General features: G+C 44.8%; 1 protein-coding gene across 4 annotated transcripts in view; it reads right to left on the bottom strand.

Moving 5' to 3' along the window:
- The window catches only part of CACNA1D (calcium voltage-gated channel subunit alpha1 D), a 340,557-nt gene that overhangs the window by 292,704 nt on the left and 24,067 nt on the right, over positions 1 to 23,786 (bottom strand). For all 4 annotated transcript variants that reach the window (XM_087431185.1, XM_087431184.1, XM_087431186.1 and 1 more), the window contains exons 2-3: positions 22,637 to 22,946; positions 18,755 to 18,860 (exon numbers count right to left, since the gene is read on the bottom strand). In XM_087431185.1, coding sequence (XP_087287311.1) covers positions 18,755 to 18,860; positions 22,637 to 22,946 — 416 coding nt within the window. The remainder of the gene's footprint in view (positions 1 to 18,754; positions 18,861 to 22,636; positions 22,947 to 23,786) is intronic.

The raw sequence follows: 23,786 nt of genomic DNA, 5'->3' as shown, positions 1-23,786 counted from the left end.
ACATCTATTGGCTAAAGTGAGGGAAGGCACTAGTCTCTTTACTGGCAACCAAGACCACAAACTACAAAAGGGAAGTGTCTCTGCCACCAGGGCCCACAGAACATCTAATCTGAGTAAGGGGCTTGCCAGGAAGCTCAGAGGCAGCTACATAAACAGCAAGTCTGAGTGGCAGGTGGATGAGGAACATACAGAAGACAGATCAAGGCTGTAAGTCCTAGGCACCAACCTGGGTCAAAGGCATGGATAGAATGCCAGTGGGCAGGGGACACAAATTTCTCCAGGCCAGCACTGTCCAACAGCGCTAGCTGCAGTGATGGAAATGTTCCCAGTGTATGCTATCTAATATGGTGGCCTTATATGGATACTAAACAACGGAAATGTGGCATGACTGAAGAACTGAATTTTAAGTTTTATTTAATTTTAACTTAAGTTCTTATAGCCACATGTGACTAGTGACTACCACCCTGGACAGCACTGCCCTAGGCGATTCTCTCATATAGTGCACTCTCTGAAAGAAAGGACCAAATTTCTGACAGTACCCTTCTCTATTTAAAAACAAATGAACTATGGGGAGGCACTTTAGGGTCAGTCCCATCTACAAGCAGAGCACAGTTTGAAGCCTGTCTGCTTCAAGGGAGATGAGAATGGTTCAGAGCTACCAACTCTCTTTCCCTACACACCTAACCTAAACTTCCCACCCTCAGAAACAGTGGGGTAGAGGGCCGGCCCGGTGGCTTAGCGGTTAAGTGCGCGCGCTCCGCTACTGGCGGCCTGAGTTCAGATCCCGGGTGCGCGCCGACACACCGCTTCTCTGGCCATGCTGAGGCCGCGTCCCACATACAGCAACTAGAAGGATGTGCAGCTATGACCTACAACTATCTACTGGGGCTTTGGGGGAAAAATAAATAAATAAAATCTTTAAAAAAAAAAAAAAAAAAAAGGAAACAGTGGGGTAGTAGAAACAGGACACCCCGAGGTGAAAGTCAAGAGACTTAAACTTTAGTCCTGACTTTTTTTGGTCTGTGACCCTGAGGAAGTCCCTCCTCTCTGAATCTCCCATCACTAGGACAACGGATGGTCCTACCTCAATGGCCCTACCCAGCTATAAGATCCTAAGAAAGTACATGGCACTTCATCAAAAATAAAAACTTTTGTGCTTGAAGGACACCATCAAGAAAATGAAGAGACAACCCTCAAAAAGGGAGAAAATGTCTGCAAATCATATCTGAAAAGGGACTGGTATCCTGGATATATAAAGAACTCTTACAACTGTATAATAAAACAAATAGCCCAATTTGAAAAATAGGCAAAGGATCTGAATAGACATTTCCCCAAAGAACATATACAAATGGGCTAATAAGCACAGGAAAAGACGCTCAACATCATTAGTCATCAGAGAAACGTAAATCTGTAATGAGATACCACTTCACATGCACTAGGATGGCTAGTACCCAAAAAACATATATTAACAAGTGTTAGCACGGATGTGGAGAAACTGGAACCTTCATACATTACTTGTAGGAATGTAAAATGGTGCAGCTGCTTTGGAAAACAGTTTGGCAATTCCACAAAATGTTAAAGTTACCATATGACCCAGCAAATTCCACTCCTAGGTATATACCCCAGAGAACTGAAAACATAGGTTCCTGCAAAAACTTGTACATAAGTGCTCATAGCATTGTTCATAATAGTAATAGCCAAAAAATGGAAAAAACACAAATGTCCATTAATTGACAAAAGGATAAATAAAATGTGGCATATCCATACAATGGAATATTATTCAGCCAGAAAAAGGAATGAAGTATCGATACATGCTACAACATAGATGAATCTTAAAAACATCACGCTAAGTGAAAGAAGCTAGATATGATAGATCACATATTATATAATTTATATAAAAATGTCCAGAATAGGAAAATCCATGGAGACAAAGTAGATTAGAGGTTGCCTAGGGCTGAGGAGGGAGGCGGGAGGTTGGAGGGAAATAGGGAGTGATCGCTAATGGGTATGAGGTTTCTTTTCATGGTGAGGAAAATGTTCTAAAATTGATTTTGATGATGGTTGCACTACTCTGTGAATATAGTAAAAACTGCTGAATTGTAGAATTTAAAATGGACAATTGTACGGTATGTGAATTATCTCTCAATAAAGCTGTTAAAAAAAAAGAATGTACACGCCATCATCCCATCTACTTAGTGGAGACCAATTAATTCTGTTCTTTATTGCCCCCAGGTCCCAATGCCAGGTGCCAGTGACCAGCTGTGATCATCTAACTAGCTACAGAACACTCACTTAAGTCCAAGACGCCCCACTTATAAACAAGGGGACTATTTTTAGAGCAGTCTCTGTCGACTTGCACAGCTTCACACACGGCAAGGGTGGAGCTCTCTTTGCTGAATCTAAGATTAAAATATCTAACTTAACTGGTATCAAAAGTGCATTTTTCCAAAAAGGCAAGAAAAAAGAAATGCAGAAACTTACATATTGTTCTAAGGCAAGCCCAAGGAGCCCTACTGAGAACTGAAGTTACTCTGCTTCTGTAAATCGCCAAACAACAGGTGTGAATGGCACAATTACATCTGTTCCGAGGATCCCCAATCCCTGGCAAGGGTCAGGACTGTATCATCACTCCCCAGAACTGGGGTAACGTGAAAACATGCCTTGCCAGGGGTGAGGGAGGCTTTAAGAACCAGGCTATGGCTGGGAGGAAAACATCTCACTTGAGCGTTTTGCTGGGGCCAACAGCTGGAGAGAAAAGCTGAGGTAGAAGAACTCTCGGCACAAGAAGCAAGTCGGACCAGATGAGACTGCAGACTTAGAGAAGTGTGGCTGCAAAGTAGCAAGGCTGCGCTGTTGAATAAACACACCAGAATCATATAAACAAGTATTGTTCCCTTCAAAGTAGTAAGCTTGGGAAGCTGGACACCTAATTCTGGTAACATTGCCATCCCTCAGAGTGTTTCCAAAATGCCAGTACAAGACCTTCTTCAGAGCCTAGGACACATTCCTCTCAGGATCCTCAAAGATAAGAACACTTGGATCTTTGAAAATAGATTTGATTTTCTTACAATACCCAAGAGTGTCTCTAAGGAAAGACTGGTGAATAAGGCCAGTGATCAACTTGGATCTCCCCATTTTCAGCCAGAAGCAAAGCAAAATGAAAAGTAGAAACTGGCTCTGAAAGCAATTCTGAGGACACGCGTTCCCGCATCACTGGGATGAGGGTACAGCCTGCAGAATAACGCCTTTGAAAGGGGCACTATGTTTTGGCTGTGTAAATTCTGATGTTTTCATTACACAATCACTGTCTCTCCCAACGGGGTCTCTCTCTCTTTCTCTCTCTAGTATTCTGCTCCCAGGTTGGAAAGAGGGAACATCAGGCCCATATTAAGAAAACAGTCATAGCAATTAAAGCAACCTCAGGGTGCCTGATGCAGACCCAGCGCTGCTTCATCAAATGGCCCATCATTTACCAAACAGCCCATACCAGGAGCAGTGGAGGATTTGGGACAGAGGGAAGACTGGGTCCCTGTCCACAAGAGGTTCACACTCGTGTTAGAAATAATAAGAAAACAGCGTAAGATCAAACACAAGCAAGTCTGTGGTTCAGATGACAGGGCTGCTTCCACCCCAGGGGCTGGTCTGTGAGGTTCCACAGAGAACATCACAGCTGATTTCATGGGCCCACCTTTTAGCACACCACACGCAACCACTGCGCATGGCAAGGAGTCAAGGCCCAAATGTCAGAACCTCCAGCCTCAGGCTGGGACTACACATGTCAGAACCCCCAGCTCCAGGCTGGGACTACATTCATTACCTCAGTTTTTATCACAGACAAAAGGCAGGCAGATTTAGGAACAGAGTGAAGATGTGATATTAACTATGCTCTGTTCACACTTAAAGCCAGGAAATAGCATTTGCTTGCCTAGAGGGCTGGCTGGGTCACAGGCTTATCCACTACTAGGCAGAATTGTTTGTGGTTTGCATTTCAAAAGCACGGTGAATTCCACAAATCTTCAGGAGCTCAAGGAACAGTCAGGACTTCAAACAGCAGCTGGTCTGTGAACATTGTGAAGGGGCAGGGTCAGCTCAAGCTGTAGCTCTGATTGTGGCTCAAGCTGTGGCTTTCTCATTCCTTCTCTCCCCCACCTCAGCCTCTCCCCAGCACCCCAAGCATGATCGCTGTGGCTGTGCTGGTGGATGTGACTTTCCTTCCCTGTAGCGGGGGCCCACATGTGGCACTGGCATCATGGGGAGACAAGAGTGGATGTAGGACTCAGCCTTGCACGGCTTTCTAAAGGGATCAGAGGGAAAGGCGAGGCCTGAGTCCTCTCCTTGGAAGGCACTCTCAGCAGACAGTAATAATAGGGATACTGCCTTACATGTGTATACTGCTTTCTAGATTCTAACACACTTTCACCCATATCCCATTTTCACTTCCTACTTTATGACCAATGAGGAAAGCAGGGTCACATGGAAGTGAAGGTACAGAGCAGGAACTCAAAGCCAGGTCACCTGACTCCAAGTCAGCGTTCTTTCCACAACATGCCTCATGCACGCAGCGGGGCACAGCACTGAAACAGTGAAGAGAGACCACAGGACCTGTTTATAATCTTATGGGTTTATCACCTCAGCAAAGAGTCTTTCAGTTAACCCCAGTGAGCTTCATTTGCCTCATCTGCAAAATGGGAGTGCTAGTCACCACCGCATGACCTGTTGTGAAAACCAGACAAGAAAACAGCTACAACATCCTTGCCTGGTACCTGAAATCAAATGGTGCAAACTTCGAGACACAGGCCCTAGAAGCTCACTGCACAGAGGGGAGCCACTCCCATCTAAAACATCAGCATGGCCACGAATGCCAACCCCAGAACCCCCAAACTGCCCTTGGTCTTTCTGCTTTCAGTCACTGAAGACTATGAACACAGGCTCCCTGCTGCCAAAAATGCCGACCTCAGCATCTGGGCAGGCTCAGCGGGCAGCCTCTCTGCGGCAGCACCAGGCCACTCACTCGGCTGCCCCGACCAGCTCCCACACAGCTCTTCCCGCTGCCGGCAAGCCCCGAGCTGGGAGCAGTCAACAAAGCCCTTGTTGAAGAAAAGGGAAGGGGCGTGCTCCTCTTCCCACCTCCATGGACAGGGCCACCATAAGGAAAAGAGGAAAAAAAGAAGTCCTAGGGCCAAGAAATGACCACTCCTGAGAGAACACAGGGATATGACAGGCGTGGCCTGTGACTGTGATTTTAAAAACCCTATAGCACTCCAAGTGAGGAAACAGGAGGAGTTCCCCCAACACTCAGACACCACTGAACCCTGAACTTTACTGGGAGGCAAGAGACTCTCCCTGCCACCATTCCCGACCAATTAAATACTCTTTTGGTAAACTGGGGCTCTCTCACACGTTATTTCATTGGCTCCTCACAAGACTCCACGCTAAAGGTGAGACAAGCACTATTATCCCCATTTTACAGATGAGGAAACTAAGGCCAAGGAAGGTAGGATAATTGTTCAGTCACAAAGCTAGTTAGCAGCAAACCTGGATCCAAATCCAGATCTATTTCCTCCAAAGTCTCTGCTCTCCTGAAGACAGGATAACACAGGCTGAAGAGGAGGGAGGGAGTCAGATGAGGGAAAGCCCTAAAAGCCGGAAAAAGTGAGGCCTGATGTATAAGGAAATTGTGTTTAAGAGGGTTCCCTTACAAAATCACTTTTAATCCTCTGAACAATGTGAGGCAAGTGTTCCCATCATCACTCCCACCTCACAGGTGAGGAAACTGAGGTCAGGGACCACATGGCAGAGAAGAACCAATGACAACCTAGGTTCTACAGAGCCTCACTTCTGGCAAGTCACATCCCACCTGTTAGCCTCAGTCTCCCACCTGAACAACGTGCAGGGAGGACTCCGTGAGGCCCAGGAACAGGCAGGGTGGGCCAGGCCCACGAGGTCTGCGTCCTACCTCTGCCACTTCTGGCTGTTTGATCTTGGGTAAGTCATTTAACAGCCCCAAGCTCGGCTGCCTGCTCTGTAAAATGTGAGCGACACTCACAAGTTACCCGTCAGAATGAAAACAGACCCTATGATGGGAGCCCAGGCAGGCGCTAGCGATTATTGTCATTCTTCCAATTCTAGGAATCGCCCAATCTTCCTTCCTGAGAGCAAGGTAATCAGGCCAGAACTCCCGACACCTGTTTTGCTCCTTAGCACTTGTTTTCTTTCCTCTTCTGAGCAACATTTAAATCAAGAGATGGTCAAGGGTCTCCCACTTGGGCTGAGCAGGAACAAGACACAGCCGGTCAAGTAGATTCCCAGGGAGCTAAGAAAGTAGTCTAGAGACACCACCAAGCTTCATGGGAAGGTGTGGAGCTCCGGTCTTTTCTACCGGACTTCAAGGATAACTCACTATGCAGAAGTAGGCTTCCGTCTTCCCAGCTGAGGTAGAAGCAGATCCTGACCATTAAACCAGTCCCCCTTTGTTTCCTCGGTGTTCTGGGGGAACTAAACAGCCCTTTACTGTTGTCTGAGTGAAGATGGGGTATGGTCCAGGTCCTCCTACGACCGGCAGGATAGCTTTCCATCACTTCTTCACCAGGTCCACCCCAACACCCTCTATGACTACTACCGGCTTAGGCTACTCAGCAGGACAGACGGCACAGGTCAGTCTGGTGAAAACATCTTCCGTAAAATGGCTTTGGTGAGCAAACCCCCAACCCAGCAAACTGTCCAGAAAACTTTTCCAGTGTGGCTGGAGGGGTTTGACCCTCATCCAATCCCCATTCTGCCACTCCCTTACCAGGTCAGGAGCAAGTCGGTCAGTCTTGTCTGACCCCAGTTTCTTGTCTGTCACAGGACTGTGCTGAGGCTTAAGGACACGTCACCCTGGCTCACAGCAATAGTGATAACCCACACTGACTCCACGTTTTCCAGGAGCCAGGGCCTGGGCTAATCCCTTTAGCCACTTTATTTCCTCTTTTACAGAAAAGGACCAGACTCAGCAAGGAAAAGCAGCTTGCCCCATTATAGGCGACGAATGGCAAAGCTGGAGACTGAGCCCAGTCTGTCTGACTCCGGAGCCCATAACCCTAACTGCTTACTCCTACAACCGTCCAGTGGTCGGCACAAACCTCTAACCCACACCGCAAGAGCTCCCGCCCTTTCCATGCACAAGTAACACTTTTCAAGGAATTAAAATGCAATACAATCTACTTTATGCTCAAATCTAAACTCTACTCATTCCCATTTTAATTGGGTGACTCAGAAGGCGCTTCAGAAGGTCGGCAGAGGGCTGCAGGGTTGGTAAAAACCTCCACCCCAACCTGGACGTGTCTCTGGCTGGTGGGAGTGAGGTGGTACAGAAACACTCCCCAAAGCTCAGTTCCAAGCCCTAACCCAAATCATGAATGGGAAGCCTGCCCAGAGAGACCAACCTCGAGGTTCTGACGTCAGCTCTGCCCTTAGCCTCACCCTCCTCTGCTCAGGGTTTAGACAGCACCAGCCCGACTTCCCTGCATGGCCTAGTGGTGGAGTGTGGAACCCCACACTTACGTCTTACGTCAGGAACCCCAGGTGTGAATCCTGGCCCTGCCAATTACTAGGCCCTGCGGCCTCGTGTAAGCAATTTATCCACTCCGGGCCGTGTTTCCTCACCTGTACAAGGAGGATTTTAGTGGCGTCTTCCTCGCGAGTCTATGGTGAGGATTAAATAAGAATTAAAGGAGGGCCGGCTCCGTGGCTTAGCGGTTAAGTGCGCGCGCTCTGATGCTGGCGGCCCGGGTTCGGATCCCGGGCGCGCCCCGAGGCACCACTTCTCCGTCCAACGCGAGACCGAGTCCCACGTACAGCAACTAGAAGGATGTGAACCTATGACATACAGCTATCTGCTGGGGCTTTGGGGGGAAAAAAATGAATAAATAAAATCTTTAAAAAAAAAAAAAAAAAGAATTAAAGGAGACTATATACAAAGCCCACCTAGCTCAGTAGATGTCAAGCATGAGCTCGTAACAGAGGCAATCCCTGTGCCTCCAGATACAACCAAAAAGACAGGGAATGCTAAGCACACTGGAACAAGATAACTGAGAGAAAACCCACTGCATTTGTCCACCAGCTCTGCTGATTCTCTCCCGCCCTCCCATATCCACTGGCCAGTGCCCTGCCTCCTTCCATAAAATAAGGCCAAAGGATTTCTCCATGTTGGTGTGCATGAAGAAAGTAAGAGAATAATTTATGCAGTAAAACAGAGGAAGGAGGAGTGATCAAAACTATCTTTCAGAAGATTAAAAAAATCAAGGAGATAATTAAAAGTTAACTGAATGCTCAGCTTGCTTGGAAGAGACATTCTTTTGTCATCTGATTTTTCAGACGTCCTGACTGCCCCTGGTATTCTCAGACCCTGCCCCGGTCAGAGAGGAAGTGCCTGGCTTCAACTCGGATTCATAACTGTAACTGCAGAGAGTGGCAGAGGGACTGGGAGACAGACCCCCAGGCCTAAGTCCCCACTTGGCTCCTCTCTCTCTGTGTGACCCTGAGCAAGTCAACTGCTGGGACTGAAAAAAGAATACAACCTCCTATAAGTCTGGAAGGTCCTTTCCAATGCCAACCTCACTGGTTCTGTGATTCATCTTCAGTACCATTCAGGGTCAATCAGAACCAGGCCATCTAACCTACTGTTGCCCCACCTGGCTCTAATGATATCAATTAGCTTACTCAGTTGGCCAACCTAAAATATACCAAAGCTTTCTGTCCTGACCATACTAGTACCACCCCATGTGGCTTTCTAGAAAAAGATCTATTAAACACCTCTCTTTTACCAAATTCCTGCTGGGTGTTGCCACTTCCCCGCATTCTAATTTAGAACTTTAGATGTTTTAATTTCACACCCACCAGATAAAAATTCTGACAAGAGCTTTAAATAGATTCACCATTAATTTATCTTTCAATAATTCAGAATTTGTGAAAGCCCAAAGAGAAGTTCACTTTTGCGTTATCATGAAAAAAGGACTAAGGGGTTAATTACTGGTATAAAAGGGCAGCATTTTACCCATTTACCCATTCAAGCTGTTTTTGTACAATTTAAAAGCAGTCATTTAAATATAAACAGTGTTTCATTATACCTCATTGTTATCTATTTACTGAAAAACATCCAAGGATGTCTTCTTTTTTTTTTTTTTTTTTTTTTTGTGAGGAGATCAGCCCTGAGCTAACATCTGCCAATCCTCCTCTTTTTTTTTTGCTGAGGAAGACTGGCCCTGGGCTAACATCTGTGCCCATCTTCCTCCACTTTACATGGGACGCCGCCACAGCACGGCTTGCCAAGCGGTGCATCGGTGCGCGCCCGGGATCCGAACCGACGAACCCCCGGCCGCTGCAGCAGAGTGCGCACACTCAACCGCTTGCGCCACCGGGCTGGCCCCTAAGGATGTCTTCTTTTAAAAATATTGGTCATTTCCTTAGTTTACATTAGAGTAAAATAATAAAACCACATCTCTTCCAAATGAGGGTTTTAGAGGGGTTCTTTGCATTAATTCATACTATCCTTTTGTATTCTGACTTAAACCAAGTTAGGACAATAAGTTAATGTGTTTAATGGACTATATTTTGCACATAATAAACACTCAAAAGGTACTTTACATATGATTAAATGATAGCTGTGTTAAACTACTCTTTTTTTAATTTTCCCCGCTTTAGTTCTACAGTAATTTATATGACAAAAAAGCAAAGGTCTTACAGAATATAGAGTGCCTTCATTACACCACAGTTTAACATAGTGCCCTAACCCTTCAGAAACTATGACTCCAGAGACTGTCTGCTTACAGGGCATCTCTGACTGGCACAAAAGCACAGCAAAGACACGACTCACTGAGTCCCAACAACGTGCCTGTACAAGGACTCATGCTGTAGATTCCTCCCTGGATTTGGTTCCTAGAAAGTGCTTCTCTGAATGAATGCGCTGCTTCCCATCGTTGAGAGGAGAAAGACCGAGTAAATTAGGATGTGCTCCCTTTTGCTGCCACTGCTGGAAAACCTGAAGGCCAACTCAGTGCCCAGGTGTTTGACTCTCAATTGCCTCACCTTTCATCAACTTCCACTTCCTAAGCCGCCTCAGAGCTTTTGGAGGTAGGAAGGGTAGAAACCCTCTAATAAATTCCATAATAGCGGCAAGATTTTACATATGTGTGAAAATAAAATAATTAATAATGAAAGAATATGGGACAGCAGAAACATACCAGATTAGACATTTTTCTTCCCCAAAGGAACATAAAGGCAGTTTTCATCTTGGAACTGACCTGTAGCAAGCAAATATTCCAAAACCAAGACTTGATTTTTATATTAGAAGCTTATTTACCTATTAGCTACCTAGAATGAAGGTTTCAGTTGAAAGAGCTACAGTCCCCAACTGCATGGCGCCCAAAGTAGGGGAAAGAATAACACGCTTTGGTGCCTTTCATCTGAGTCTTTGGTTCAAGAGATTACAAACCTAGTGCTCAGGGTTCCTGGCTTTGTGCTCTAACCAGGTGCTCTGGACGTCTATCAACATCCAAGAGAGAGGCTGTCCCCTACCCCCAAGAGTTCCTTTCCCACAGCCTAAGATAAAGAACAAATGAGGTCACCCATCAGAGTTAAGTGACTGCTGATCTCAAGGAGATGTGGGGGTGGGAGCTTAAATCGATAGAGGCTTGATGGAGGGCAATGTGGCAGTCAGTATGGAAATTAAAAACGCACTACCCTCCCACCCAGGGAGTTTATGCCTGAGCACTTATCCCAGAGAAATGTTTGCTTGTACGAATAAAGAAGTACACACAAGGATATTCAATGCAGCATTGTTTCAAGTAGCAAAACTTTAGGAACTAACCTAAATGCTCATCAGAACGAGAACAATTAAATAAACTGTGGTACATTCATATATGGAATATTTTATGGTAACTAAGAAGTTGTTAGATCTCTACATACAGATATGGAAAGATCTGGCAGACACGCTAAGTAGAAAAAAGGAAGCTATATAATGCATGTATTATGTTCCCACTTGTGGAAAATTTAAAAATACTGAAACTGTAATTACGTATTTCAAAAGGCACAGACTATTTATGCATACATACACACATGCACAGTGAAAAACAGTTCTGAAAGGATCACACCAAACTGATTACTGTGATGAGAATGAGTTGGGTAGGTGAAAGGAGACTATCACTTTATCTGTATTGTTTTAATTGTTTAAAAGAATGTATTCATGTATTACTTGTGTGAATTTTGAATGATAATTTATTATAAGCATGCAAAACATGAAAAACAAAGAAGGCTGTTCTCTGACCCCATGTTGTGGGTCTTCCTTAATGAAAGGGCGGCTGGCACAGCAGCACCGGCGAGAAATCAGGGACACGTGAGCCTGGCGTGCTCTGCATAGCAGGTCTCAATAAATATTTGGTGAATAATGGTGCCTTGACTTCCTTTCTTATAAACAAGAGTTCTTAAAGATCTACAAAAATATCTGTAAGTACGCTGTGCTAGACTTCCCCCTGGACACGGGAAAAGGAGGAAGATGACTGAGGCAGGGGAAGGCGTGAGCCTCTCACCCAGCCTATTGTGAGTCCCCAGGCACAGCTGACCAAGGGTCCCTCCTCTGTTCTTACCAGGGGGATCCACCTGCGAGCCACCTTCTCCCTGAGCAGTCTGCAGCCTGCCTTCCCTCCCTCGGGTCAGCTCCCAATTCCCTCCAGCCTGACCCTCACATTCACTCATTCAATAATTTCAACAGATGTCCTGTGATTTCTAAAACTACCACTCAGCCAGTAGGGAGGAGGGGGAAAAATTAGCAGAAATAATTGCTTTGAGGTTCTGGAGAAGAAAGTCATTTCCCCAGCCTGGGCAGTGTCTGGGGCCCTGCTTAGTAAAACTTGTCAGAGGAAGGCTTCATCTCGCAGGTGTGTGTCAAAAACATACACCCATCCATCCACCCACACTTCTCCCCAGCTCACACACACACACACACAGGATCCATCACCTCAAGCAGTGCCTCCTTCAACCCTATCTTCAGCTTTTCTCACTGAGTCCTCCTCCCCACTTCCCATTGCCAGCTTTGCCTGTCCAGCCAAACAGCCTTACTGCCCCAAGAACCTCCCATGTGAGAATACCAATCTCACTTCAATTATAAAGGGAAGATACCTTCTGCCACTTTCCTTATTTTGATCAAATGGGCAGAATAGAACTTGGGGGACACATCCCATACTGTTGATGGCAGAGAGCCCCAGGAGTCTGAGCACGGTAGGAGGCAGAAGGCGGAATGCTGACATCTCTTCCTGGATGACCCGCCAATCCTCCACCCCTACCCCCATCCCTGCAGGACAGGGACACCCACCAACATCCCTCCCCTCAGTGCACCATCCACCCAACAATAACACCCCACGAGGTCCTTCCCTATAGCTCAACTGCCAGGATTTCAGAGCCTCTGTGATTTCTTTACGCATTTTCGTAGGGAGGAGCTACTGGGGGTCTGTTCTGAAGTCCCCACCACTACCAGGACCAGTATTGAACGAGACATGTGTCTCTACTGCTGGGAAGTTGACCCCCCATGTCAGGTTTTTCTCATACTTTGCAGATAGTTAAAAATTAAACAAATACTGATGGGGAAGGTTAAAAAAGGTAACTACCCACAAATCTGCTACAGGGGTCTCTTGTTTCTCACACAATCGTTTTTACAATATTGAACTGGAGCTGAGGTTAAGCAAGGAACGCATCTCCCCATAGGCCTCCCACAATGGGCTGAAGGGGATGCCCATTTCAGGCGGCAGGTCTGCTGGAAGCCAGTCGGACTCTGCACAGAGACCTGAGGGCCGGGGTGCTAGGGGGGATCCTGAGAACCTCTTTTAAGCTCCCTTTCCAGTTATGTCTGATAAGATTTCTACCCCCTGGACTTTTCAGTTAGCTGAGTTAATATAGTACACAAACACACACACATACTTTTTTTTTTTCCAACTAAGCCAATTTGAGTTGTGTTTCTACAACTTGTAATCGAACAAGTTCTGGCTAATACACCAATAAATCCAAAAATCCTCACTCTAAGATAGGCTCTTTTGTTAAAGCGTCTGGGCAGGGAAGTTCCAGTGAATAAGGTGTGACTATAAAACAATGAGATTCATTTTTTAACAAACCAAAAGAGAGAGGATCCCTAGGAATTTTTCTTAAGGAACCTGAATAGTAGCAAATTTGAATTCTTTAAGAGTTGGATTTGATACTGGAAAAACTGTCAAAACTCGATCAAAGTCTGTTCAATAAAAGATGAAGCTAGGTAACTTGTTCTTTGTCAAAGTGAGGTCAGACTACAAAAGAGATGCGATTATTTGTATAGCACATAAACTGGTTCACAGTTCATGATTAGGAAACCAGCTCTGGGAAAGTGTTCCTACACAAGTCGATCCACTCTTGGCATTTTGCTGCTCCCCCTCCACCAACCTCTACGAGAAATGTGACACACACATCCACTCACATACAACCACTCACAGACGGCTCACGCACAACGCTGAACGCAGAAGCCAGCTCATGACGAAGGGATTCAAAAAGTGTCCACAATCACTTGTCTTTCTTCTCTCCTGTTTCAGATTTAAAGAGTTAAATTTTTCAAGAAAGATACAATCCTGAAATTAAAGGCAAAGTTTGACAGGTGTTTCCTGGGATTCTCATTAATATCGGACAATGAAAGTCAGCCTCTCAGGCAAACATTACTCATTAGCCAATTGTTGAAAATTAACTACTGATCTATCAGGACATACCATGGAGCCCTTGTACGGTCATTCATTTATTTATTCACTCATTCCACATGCATTTCCTGATGTGCCTACTGTGTGCCAGGCACAAGGTTAAGTTCACCACACTACAGAGATGAATCAGACTCCAGCCTCAGCCTCTAGGAACTCATATGCTGGTTTTATCCAAAGTAACTGTCAGCCCCCAAAGCCCATGTGCAGAACCACCACACCCCAAGCCACTTCACAAAGCAATTATAAAATAAGGGGGGAAAAGGCTGATATCTGTAAAGAGGAGAGTTTATCATGCTTATGAGAGTGCAGAAGGAAAGCAAGCACTTTCACTTAGGCAGGTGGGGTGGGAGGTGGGGAATGGACAAGGTTCAGAGCAGGGTGAACTGAGGAAGCAGCTGTCCTAGAACAGACAGAATCTAGGCATGCAGAAATAAGAACGCCCAATTCAAACAGAAAGACAACACAGCAAAGACACAGTGTGGATGAGGTACAGAACTAACACCCAGCTGACAGGCTAAGCCCAATGAACCAGGTTATGAAACTGTGTTTCAGATATTACAATTCACACCACTCACTATGTACAAAAAATGTGAGATGCTACACTACGTGAGCATGCAGACACAATGAACTTGCTTTTTAAGCCCAGGAAACACTGTACATTGGGATCTCAGTCATGGAGGAGAGAAGGCAATCTAAGTAGACTGTCCCACAGCATTCCTGGCCACTGTAAGGCATCTGGTCCCACTGACAAGAGTCCACAGCCAGCACTGCTCCCCAGAGAGGCTCCCACCACTCTGCTACTCTGAGCCCTGGAGCCAGAGCACAAAACGTACTAGACTGCTCACCTCTGAAACCCAGCTGCGAGGGCTCCTCCAGCCAGAGGCACATGAGAAGAGGATCAAGAGACCCTAAGCTTTTCAGGAATAAACACTTATAACTTCCCACCCACCCCCCAGCCAAGGACCTCCAAGGAGTCCCAAGAGGGAGCTGCCACCCAAGAAAATCCTGAACATGGCTCAGAGGAAAGGACGGGTGAGGTGCTTCTCCTGAGAGAGCTGTTCATTTGGCGGTCATCGACAACGCATATTTTCTGAACATCTACTACATACCACCACGCCAGGCACCGCTGAAGATTCGAAGACAATTCATTATGAATTGTATTCTGAAGATGCTCCATAAGATAAAGATAAGATATGCACATAAATACCCAAAATATAGGGTATTTTATATGCAAAGTGCCACGAGAGAGGGTCATATAAGAGACACTACTTTGGATCAGGGTCAGAAAAGGCCTCATGGGAGAGACGTAATTTGAGATTATTCTTGAACAGCTATAAGCACAGTGACATGGGAAGATGGGGTGGTAGAGAGGAGGCGGCCTTTCAGATGGAGAAAGCAGTGGAGGAAAAGCCAGGAGGTGGAGCAAGTATAGGGAAGGAGTGTTTCGGAACGGTTGGTGGACAAACAGGTGGGGCTACGAAGGAGAGGAGTAGAGGATAAATCAAAAAAAAGGTCAGACAGACCAAGGGGGACCTGGCCATGCGGTCTGTCCTTTCCTTGGTGGGCAGTGGGGAGCCAGTGAAGCCTCAGGATCACTTCTCCAGCAAAAGTCATCCGACCACGGTGTGAATGGAGAGGAAGGGGAAGACGGGAGGGATGCTGTGGAGGCAAAACGTCAACAGCTAAACACACACACAAATGGGCCTCAACAACAAGCTGAGAAAGAGGGCAGAGACTTAGTAAAACTTCCTGCAGAGTTTAACAAGCATTTACTGAGCCCCTGGTATGAGCCAGGCACTTTGCCTGATACAAGGATAGGGAGGCCTTGGCCGTACTTAGCAGACATCAAAGAAGGTCTGAGCTGGCAGAGGAGCACCACTATTTTGGACATTTCTCATTGGAGGCAGTTCAGCACTACAAGGAAGGTGGCAGTAGCCTGGGGTCGGGGAGGACCAGGAACAGGCTGCACAGACTGAAAACTTCAACCGCATCAGTTTGCTTATGAGAAACTGAAGTTTGGGAAGCAAAATAAAGCGTTTTTCAACACAGTGTACAACACTGTAATCATCCCCACTCTGACACTCCATAAAGAAGAGCTCCCCGCCGCACCGTGCTAAGAAGAAAATTAAATAAATGACATACGCTTTCAATAAGTGGAACTGAGGAAATACTGCCACAGACTGAACTAGGAGGGGTATTAGTGTGGGAACCGAGTTGCGCTGTTTCCATGGCTTCAGCCTCCACTCGTCCCTGCAAGTCTACAAATGAAAGCTGCATAGAACCTTGAGATTGTTTATGTTAAAAAAAAAAAAAAAATCTAACCCTGGGAAAATTTGCTGCCCCCAAGGCAGTCCCCAAATCCCCAAAGCTCACTGAGTTACATACGACCCAGGCCAAACACACGTTGGACCAATGGGGATGGCCACAAAAGTACTTATCCAACAAAAGTAACAATTTCACTACAAACGACCTGTAACAGCCAGAAACGTCTTCCACAAAGCTGGCCCTGAGTCTCACTCTCAGTGCGCAACATAGGCAATTTTCACAGAGCTATGAGGCCAAGAAAACTGCCAGCTCCCTGGTATGTACAGCTTGGCAACCCATATTGGTCTCTGCCCTTCGTTTTGCCATTCACATCAATTGAAAGGTATTTACTACAGATGAAAAATAAGCTTTGTTCAGCTGCCTCTAAACCGATCCCAAAAATAGAGCAATCACTTTGGTACAAATTGGGTCAAATGTATTAAAAAAACCCGGCTCCCTGGTGAGAGGGCTGACATGGCATGGGACCTTGCTAAGAGTCAGGGGGAAATCCACAAAGATCTTCCCTTCCCACAGTGGGAAACGAAGTATTGAACAGTCAGGCAGAGAATACTCATCTGGCCATGTGACCACCCGAGTGAACCCGAGACACAAACTTGAATGCTGTGAGTTTCAGAATACTAAGAGGTCAAAGGAATATATGCCGGTTTGAGAAAGGCCTGCCAAACCAACGCACTGCCCGCTTCCCCCACAAAAAAGACCAGTGTTTAAGAATTGTCAAGAAAAGATCCACTGGGGAGGCGCTGCCAGAGGGATGAAGAGAGATTTACCCATTTCCTATATTTTATTCCCTCACTTGTTAGCTGAGAAATCCAAATGGTCTGACAGCACTTAGATTAGTGCCCCAAATTTCCCTGGAAAAAGTCAGAATATTAATTGGCTTGCACACGCAGCTACATTAATTATCCCATTGATCTGAATTAATCTGCCTTTCTGAAAGGTACTTATTTTCTAAGTTTGTTTAATCATGTTCTTTCAAGCTACAAAAAGCAACAAACTGGGTCACCATCCACGTTGTTAAATTTGGTAAAAAGGCTGACACCATCTGTGGCCTAGACTACGACGATCTATCCCCACTGATGGGGGCTTTTCACTACTTCTGCTTGTCCTTTAAAATGAGCGTCTAATGTCACACGTCTACAACCAAATCAGAAGCTATTTAAAATATCCAAAGTTGCACAAATCATCTCGAGCATAGTATAAATATATACTAACAGTTAAGTGATTATATGTATATCCAACTCCCATTTACAGTTGTATTTTCAGTAGCAATATCAAGAATTCTTTTAAATTCTCTGGAGACCAGACTACAAAAGCCCAAACATGAATAGATATCATGTTATATCTGAAATATGCCACAACATTTTAAATGTAACATGAAATCCTACATGAACCATTAAAGCTAACATCACAAGAGCATAATTTCAGTATCTTCAGAACCCAGCAAAGCCCCCCCAACCCAACACTGGTTCTGCCTTTACAACACTCAGTTAAGAACAGCCAGCCCTACTAAGATACAACTTCAACATGAGAAACAAAAAACAAATGGAACCAGCTAAAAGAGGAGAGAGCAAAACAACAGAGTTTCCTGTTATCCAGCACCAGCACCCCCTTCATCTGTCTTTCTGCATGGCCTCCAATGATAAAGGACTGATCCTTGCAAGAAGGATGCTGCAGCTCCAGAAAAATCCTGAAATGGCTTCTGAATCATCAAGAAAAGATTACAGAATGTCAGAGGTAAAAACAATCCTAGTGATCTTCTCATCCAACCCTGTTAATTGACAGGTGGGTAAACGGCAATGCAGAAAGGATACGGGAAATGCCCCAAAACACAGCTAGTTGACACCCGAGGGGGACAAGCTCCTGGTCCCACTCTAGTGCTCTTTAGTGCTTTTTTTTTTTTAACTATATCGACCTTTCCCAAAGGAAGTTCCATGAAACACTGGTTCTGTGATGTGTGTTGCCAAAAAAATGTTTAAAGAATCCATGACCAATTACTTTTAGGGACTAGCTGAGTTAAACAAAATGAAACTGTTTTTTTAACTACAGACCTTCCTGAAGCTTTTACTAAGCTAATGTGCACGATAAATCTTTAAGAGGGCAATAAAGTATGTGGAAGTATCCCAATTTATTTAACCATAGAATCATTTTATCTTGGGGCATTTCACGGACTAGGAGCAGGAAGTTCAATACTATACAGTATTCTTCTTCAAACTATGCTCCATGTAGATTTATTAGTTTTGTTGTATTTTCCTTCTCTAAAAATTAATAGTTCATGTACAAAAACTATGATAATTCTCTACTTACCAGAAAAATTGACCAAAAAAAGTACCCACCACTCTCAAGTAACACTGGATTAAAAGAAAAACAAAAAGCTAATATTATCAGGAAAAAAAGACAATAAAAGCCTATATCGAGAGAAAAGTTATTTTAAAATATGCTACAAACCTCTTCCACAAAAAGTTCCACATCTATTTATACAAGATTCATGACTTTAAACACTTTCATTCAGTATAAATTTGAGAATACAGGTCAAAAAAGAAAAAAACACCACAGTTGCAAAGCTCCAGGAAACATCACACGCATAGCTGTAAACTTCAACCTCCCAGAAAGCCAGCTGCCAGTTTAAGTATAGAGGCAAATGATAACCACACATCAGGACAAGCAGGAACTCCAAGGACACTTACCAAGTTATGATTTGTTGAATTAGAATCATCTTCAGGGAATGGGATGTAAATAGCTAAGGCCACACAATTGGCAAAAATAGCCAATAATATAAATATGTCAAATGGTCTGAAAAATTTTGTTAAGGTACGTATGTATTACGCCAACATAAACCATCTCTCTCATCACACTCCCGATCACACCATTTTTGAATCACTTTTAAAGTGAAAACTATATACACAAATCCTTTTTGGACTGACTGCTCTGACTACTAGGTTTCCAGCAGAAGCAATCGTCATGGGCATCTCTCAGTAGATCTTCCTATCAAATGACCCCTCCATGTCCTTTTCTTCTGTTGCAAGGTTCATGTTACACTCATTCTTCTGCTGTACATTTTATACTAAAACCTAAAAGTACATCCAATTAGGGCACTGTGTGAACCAGGTTTCTGCTTGCTGCAGTTTAAAAGCGACAAGGGCCTTAGAAAGCTCAATTCCTGCCTGCTGTAGATACAAAGAAAAGTCATCATGAGACAAGTCTCTTCCACAAATCCTGGCCTCCATGCGTTAGAGCCATTTCCTCGGGGGCCATTCTTGGCTGGGTCAGTCCGAATCTCCTGTCTGGACTGGGGCAGGCCAAGTCACCAGGACCTTCTCCATCTACCTGTGACTGTCTCATAGCTTGTTCCAATACCTCAGACGCTCTAATAAGCAAGCCAGGCTTCAGTTGCCTCCTCTGCTTTCTTCACTAATCAATGGCTATCACTGTTTCAGATGAGAGCCAGACCAGAGCTCAGTTTATAATGTGCTGTTCCTGTGTTCAATTTATAAACAAATTAAATAAAGAGCCATAAGAAATCAGCACCAGACACTTTCAAAGTATGATTTAACAATTCTAAATCTCGGGAGTCTGTCTGGAAGAATCACCTTGAGATCAGCTTTCAACAGATACTTGCTTAAACATTCTGGTGTTATTAAGAGACATTGTCAAAACTGGCAATACAAAATTTGACATCTGCCAAAATGACTGTTTTTCTTCTTTTGGTTTTCAGCCTTTCGAAATGCAAGGTTTCATGAGCACCAACCTAATCTGCGACTCCGGGGCTTGATTTTGTGACAGCATTTCTTCCATACGTTCACCCACAAAAGGCATGGCCACTGGTTTAACTAAACCAGTACTAAAGTACTAAAGCTTTGAGGATATGAACAGACCCTTCATTCATTCTGATATCCTCCTGGGAAATTTTTGGATTTCCCAGAAACACAGGACCCCTTACCTCTCTGAGGATACCTTAAGTTTCACGAAACCTCAGCCCCTTGAAGAGCTTCAACACTCACTGAAATAGTGGCACAAAGGACATTAATCCTCTTACTAATTTTGATGGGTTTATTTTTAAAGCCAGTTAGCATTCATTCATATTTATTCTTTTAACTCACCTGTATGAGAAAATCTCTTATCTAGAGATCCAACTTTAAGACTGTCTACCTTAAGACTTCAGAATCTCCTTTTCATTTATCCTTTTAGCAGTTCCTACCGAAATTTAAAAAGCCAATTGCTCCAATGTTATCCTATATAGAAACACTCACTGTCTCTCCCCTCCCCCACACCACCATTCTTCCCTTTTAATTTCCCAATACCTAAATGATAAACCAGCAAATCCGAGAAGTACTAACACTATTCAGGAAAGCCAAACCTAAGTATTTTTTTCTTTATGGTGGTCCAGTTTCAATCTCCAGGTAATGGTGGATACTATCTCGCTGCCACAAGATGTTTACAGGCCAAGCAGAATAGAGCAATAGAGAAATAGATGGGTCTGATCCTAAAAATTCCTTCTGATAAGGCGAACGCTCCTCATTCCCCCAAGAGGCAGGACACTCTGCCTTGCTTGTGTGTGAAAACAATCTAGACTCTCACTCTCCCAGGACTGACTGGGCCTGGCACAGCTGGCTTTAGGAAGATTTCTATGACCTGCTCCCTGAATGAGAAGGAAACTGTCATTTGAAAAAACAAACAGACCATGTATTGTTTAAAGATCTCTTCTACAAACGGTCCCATCTGTAGGCAGGCTTCTCCTTGCCTTGGCAGCCACATCCCCTAATTCCTGTGCACATGTGTCTGGCAATTCGGGAAAGGGAGTTGGCAGCATGATCCAGGAATTCACTCCATACACATAAATTGCTATATACAAATTACTGTGCACAAAGAAAAACAGCATCAGGCCTCCCACCTCAATCCACATGACATTAATGACCCCACCGAGAGGTCTCTGCTTACTCAGAGCCACGTCAAGCCAACCCGAGGAGGAGGAGATCTTTCTGGCTAAGTGCAACCTCTGCCTCTGACTCCAGCGATGTCACTGAGGCCCAACTATTCACTTAGCTCCCTACTGGGCCGACACTAGTGGTCGTCCTCAGACTAGAAAGGAACTTAAAGAGAAAACACATCCACACAGCCTCAGCTATGTGAGAGACACCATAACTCCCTCTAGAGAAGAGACATCTGTTCTAAAAAGGAAAAGCACATGAAAACCCCTCAAATCCTACCCTTGCATTTGGCTGCTCTCTCCAAAACCTTTCTAGACAGTTACCTCACTTTAACTCGTGTCCAGAGCACAGAAAATAGCCAGCTAAGACAGAGGGCACACAAATAGCTGCCTAGCTGGGTCCTCAAATTATAAAGGGGTTTCAGCTCCACTTTCTAGCCGGTTGCCAACATCCTCCCTTTTTAGCGTGGCCCCTCCTTCCTGGGTATGGTGGGGGAAGCCCTCTATTCACACTCCTTCCTCTGGTTAGGAACTGCTCTAAGGCTCCTCTCAGCCCCAAATAGACTTCAGGGAAAAAGAAATGCTTTGTTTTACCAAGATCAATGAATCACCTGACTAATTAGAAATCCATTTGCTCAGGAAGAAAGCCCCAGTCAACCTTTTCTGAAGGGTGGTAGTAACTGGAGGCTGGCCTCCAGATTTGGGGAAGGGGTGAGCAGGCAGAGCACCCTAGTTTTCCAAGACCTGGGACCTCACAGCCATCCTGGGGCATTTGGAGTTCAGTTTTAAAAATACAAAGGAGACACCCAGAAATGCAACTCCAGTCCAAGGACATAGACAGAATTTTTTATAAAGCAGCAACTGCAAATTCCTCCCCGGAGAGGGCTGCTCTCTAACTCATATGGGCTCAGGAAGAAGAGGCACACACAAACCTCTCCCTTCGCATGCTCCCTCACGCTCACATTTCAAATGCTTTTTTGGAACTTGTCAAAAGGAAATTCCAGGAAGTCATAGCATTGATGAGCAAATTGCTCCCTCTCCATGAAGCAAGTGTTCATATTTGTAGCTACCTGAACAATTAGAGTCACCAAATGTCAGAGCTAGAAGCAACCTTAGCATTAATTGGAGTTTCAGAAGCAAACTCCAAACATCAGAATAAGAAGATTCCACTAAAGGTCAAAAAATGTATTTATTTCTAGTAGTCTCGTAGTCTTTTTTTTTTTAAACCGCATACTTTATTTACAATAGGTTCAATGCATACCACTGACGAAAAACAATGGTGGATTTCAACTAACCATCATTTCGTTAAACTAACCAAATGACCAAAGGTTAGTTTCATATTTAAATTATCTCCCACTTTGAAGTTTCAGGCTGTCGCTCCCTCTCCCCACCGCTATACACACACACACACACACACACACACACACACACACGAGGCTAAATATACCCATAGAGCCACCCTCTGCACCCTGAGGAGATAGGAAGGTATGCATATACAATGAAACCCTTTACACACAGCTTCCTCTGTTGCTCACATTCCAGACTGCTACCGCTTTGTAAGTGCCATTTCAGAAAGCAAATCCTTCTAAAGAACAGATGGTAAAAGAGAAAATGAGAAAGACTTCCCCCAAGAAAAGGATACTTCCATTCCACTATGCTAATGCAGGCTCTTCGGATGGGGTTATTGAGTGATAAACAGAAGAGGGCTCGGGCAGGTCTGCTGTTGGACGAGTTACCCTGTTTTTTGCTCTTGGCGTATTGCTGACGTTTTCTTTGGGAGAGAGATCCTACAGGTGGGGGTGCGGAGGTGCTCATAGTTTGGGCAGCCTTGGCCTGTCGAGCAGCATCGATTGCAGCTTGCCAAGACAGGACGGTCTGCTTGGAGCTATTCGGCTGAGAAGTTGGTCCTTCACCAGAAAGAGGGAGTCTGGTGCTTCTTGCATAGTTTGCCTCTGGGAAAAAGAAGAAAAAGAAAAATTAAAAGAAAAAAACAATGAGAATCCAGTGTCAGAAAAAAGCAAAAGTTGTCTCCCACTGATAGTGGGGGGAATGGTTCCCATGTTTCCACTGTAAACCTCGTGTCCTATTTTTCAGAGGCAGGGGTTTGAGCAGCAAGAAAAGTCTCTGCCCTGAGTGTCAGTCACAAACGACCACTGCTGCAGTATGCCCAGGGGGGTTAGCACCTCTCTTTACCCATGTCTCCACAAGGAGTCTTTTAGTGCATTTCTTCAGACAAACTGAGGTCATTCCCACATTTATTCCACATCTTTTCTGACTTTTAAAACCCATGTATCTCTAATGAGTTAACAGATATGTACAACAGCTTTTCTCCAAAATAACTACCACCATCACACACACATACAAAAAGGCAGTGCCAATAATTCAATAGTCTTAATCATTTTCAGGCTGTTACTCCAACATCTTTCCACAGCCACAAATGCATTTTTTTCAGCATGGGAAAAAAAAAATCCTCCACTGGCACCAGGGCAATACCAAAAGCCCCATAACAAATATCTAGATTATGCACTGACACTTCCTGCAAATGAAAATTCATGATACTTGGGACTCATTTCCTCCACAGGCTTCCGAAAACAGAAAACATCTTTAGGGCTTTTTTGCATTTTAAATTGCAGCCGCAGCAGCCAAGCCAGCATCCAGAGAAACAGCCCAGGCAGGCGGCCTGCACCCCTACACCTAGGACAGACACGCTGACTGATGCCAGGGGCCCTCAAGGCCTAAGTAGGAATCATCCCAATGTAGGCTGGCATCCAGGTGCACACAGGGCAGAACCC

This window comes from Ceratotherium simum, chromosome 5 (genome assembly GCF_057802395.1).
Source record: "Ceratotherium simum simum isolate JZ-2026a chromosome 5, ASM5780239v1, whole genome shotgun sequence".
NCBI lineage: Eukaryota > Metazoa > Chordata > Mammalia > Perissodactyla > Rhinocerotidae > Ceratotherium > Ceratotherium simum.
This window is presented reverse-complemented; position numbering and strand designations above follow the sequence as displayed.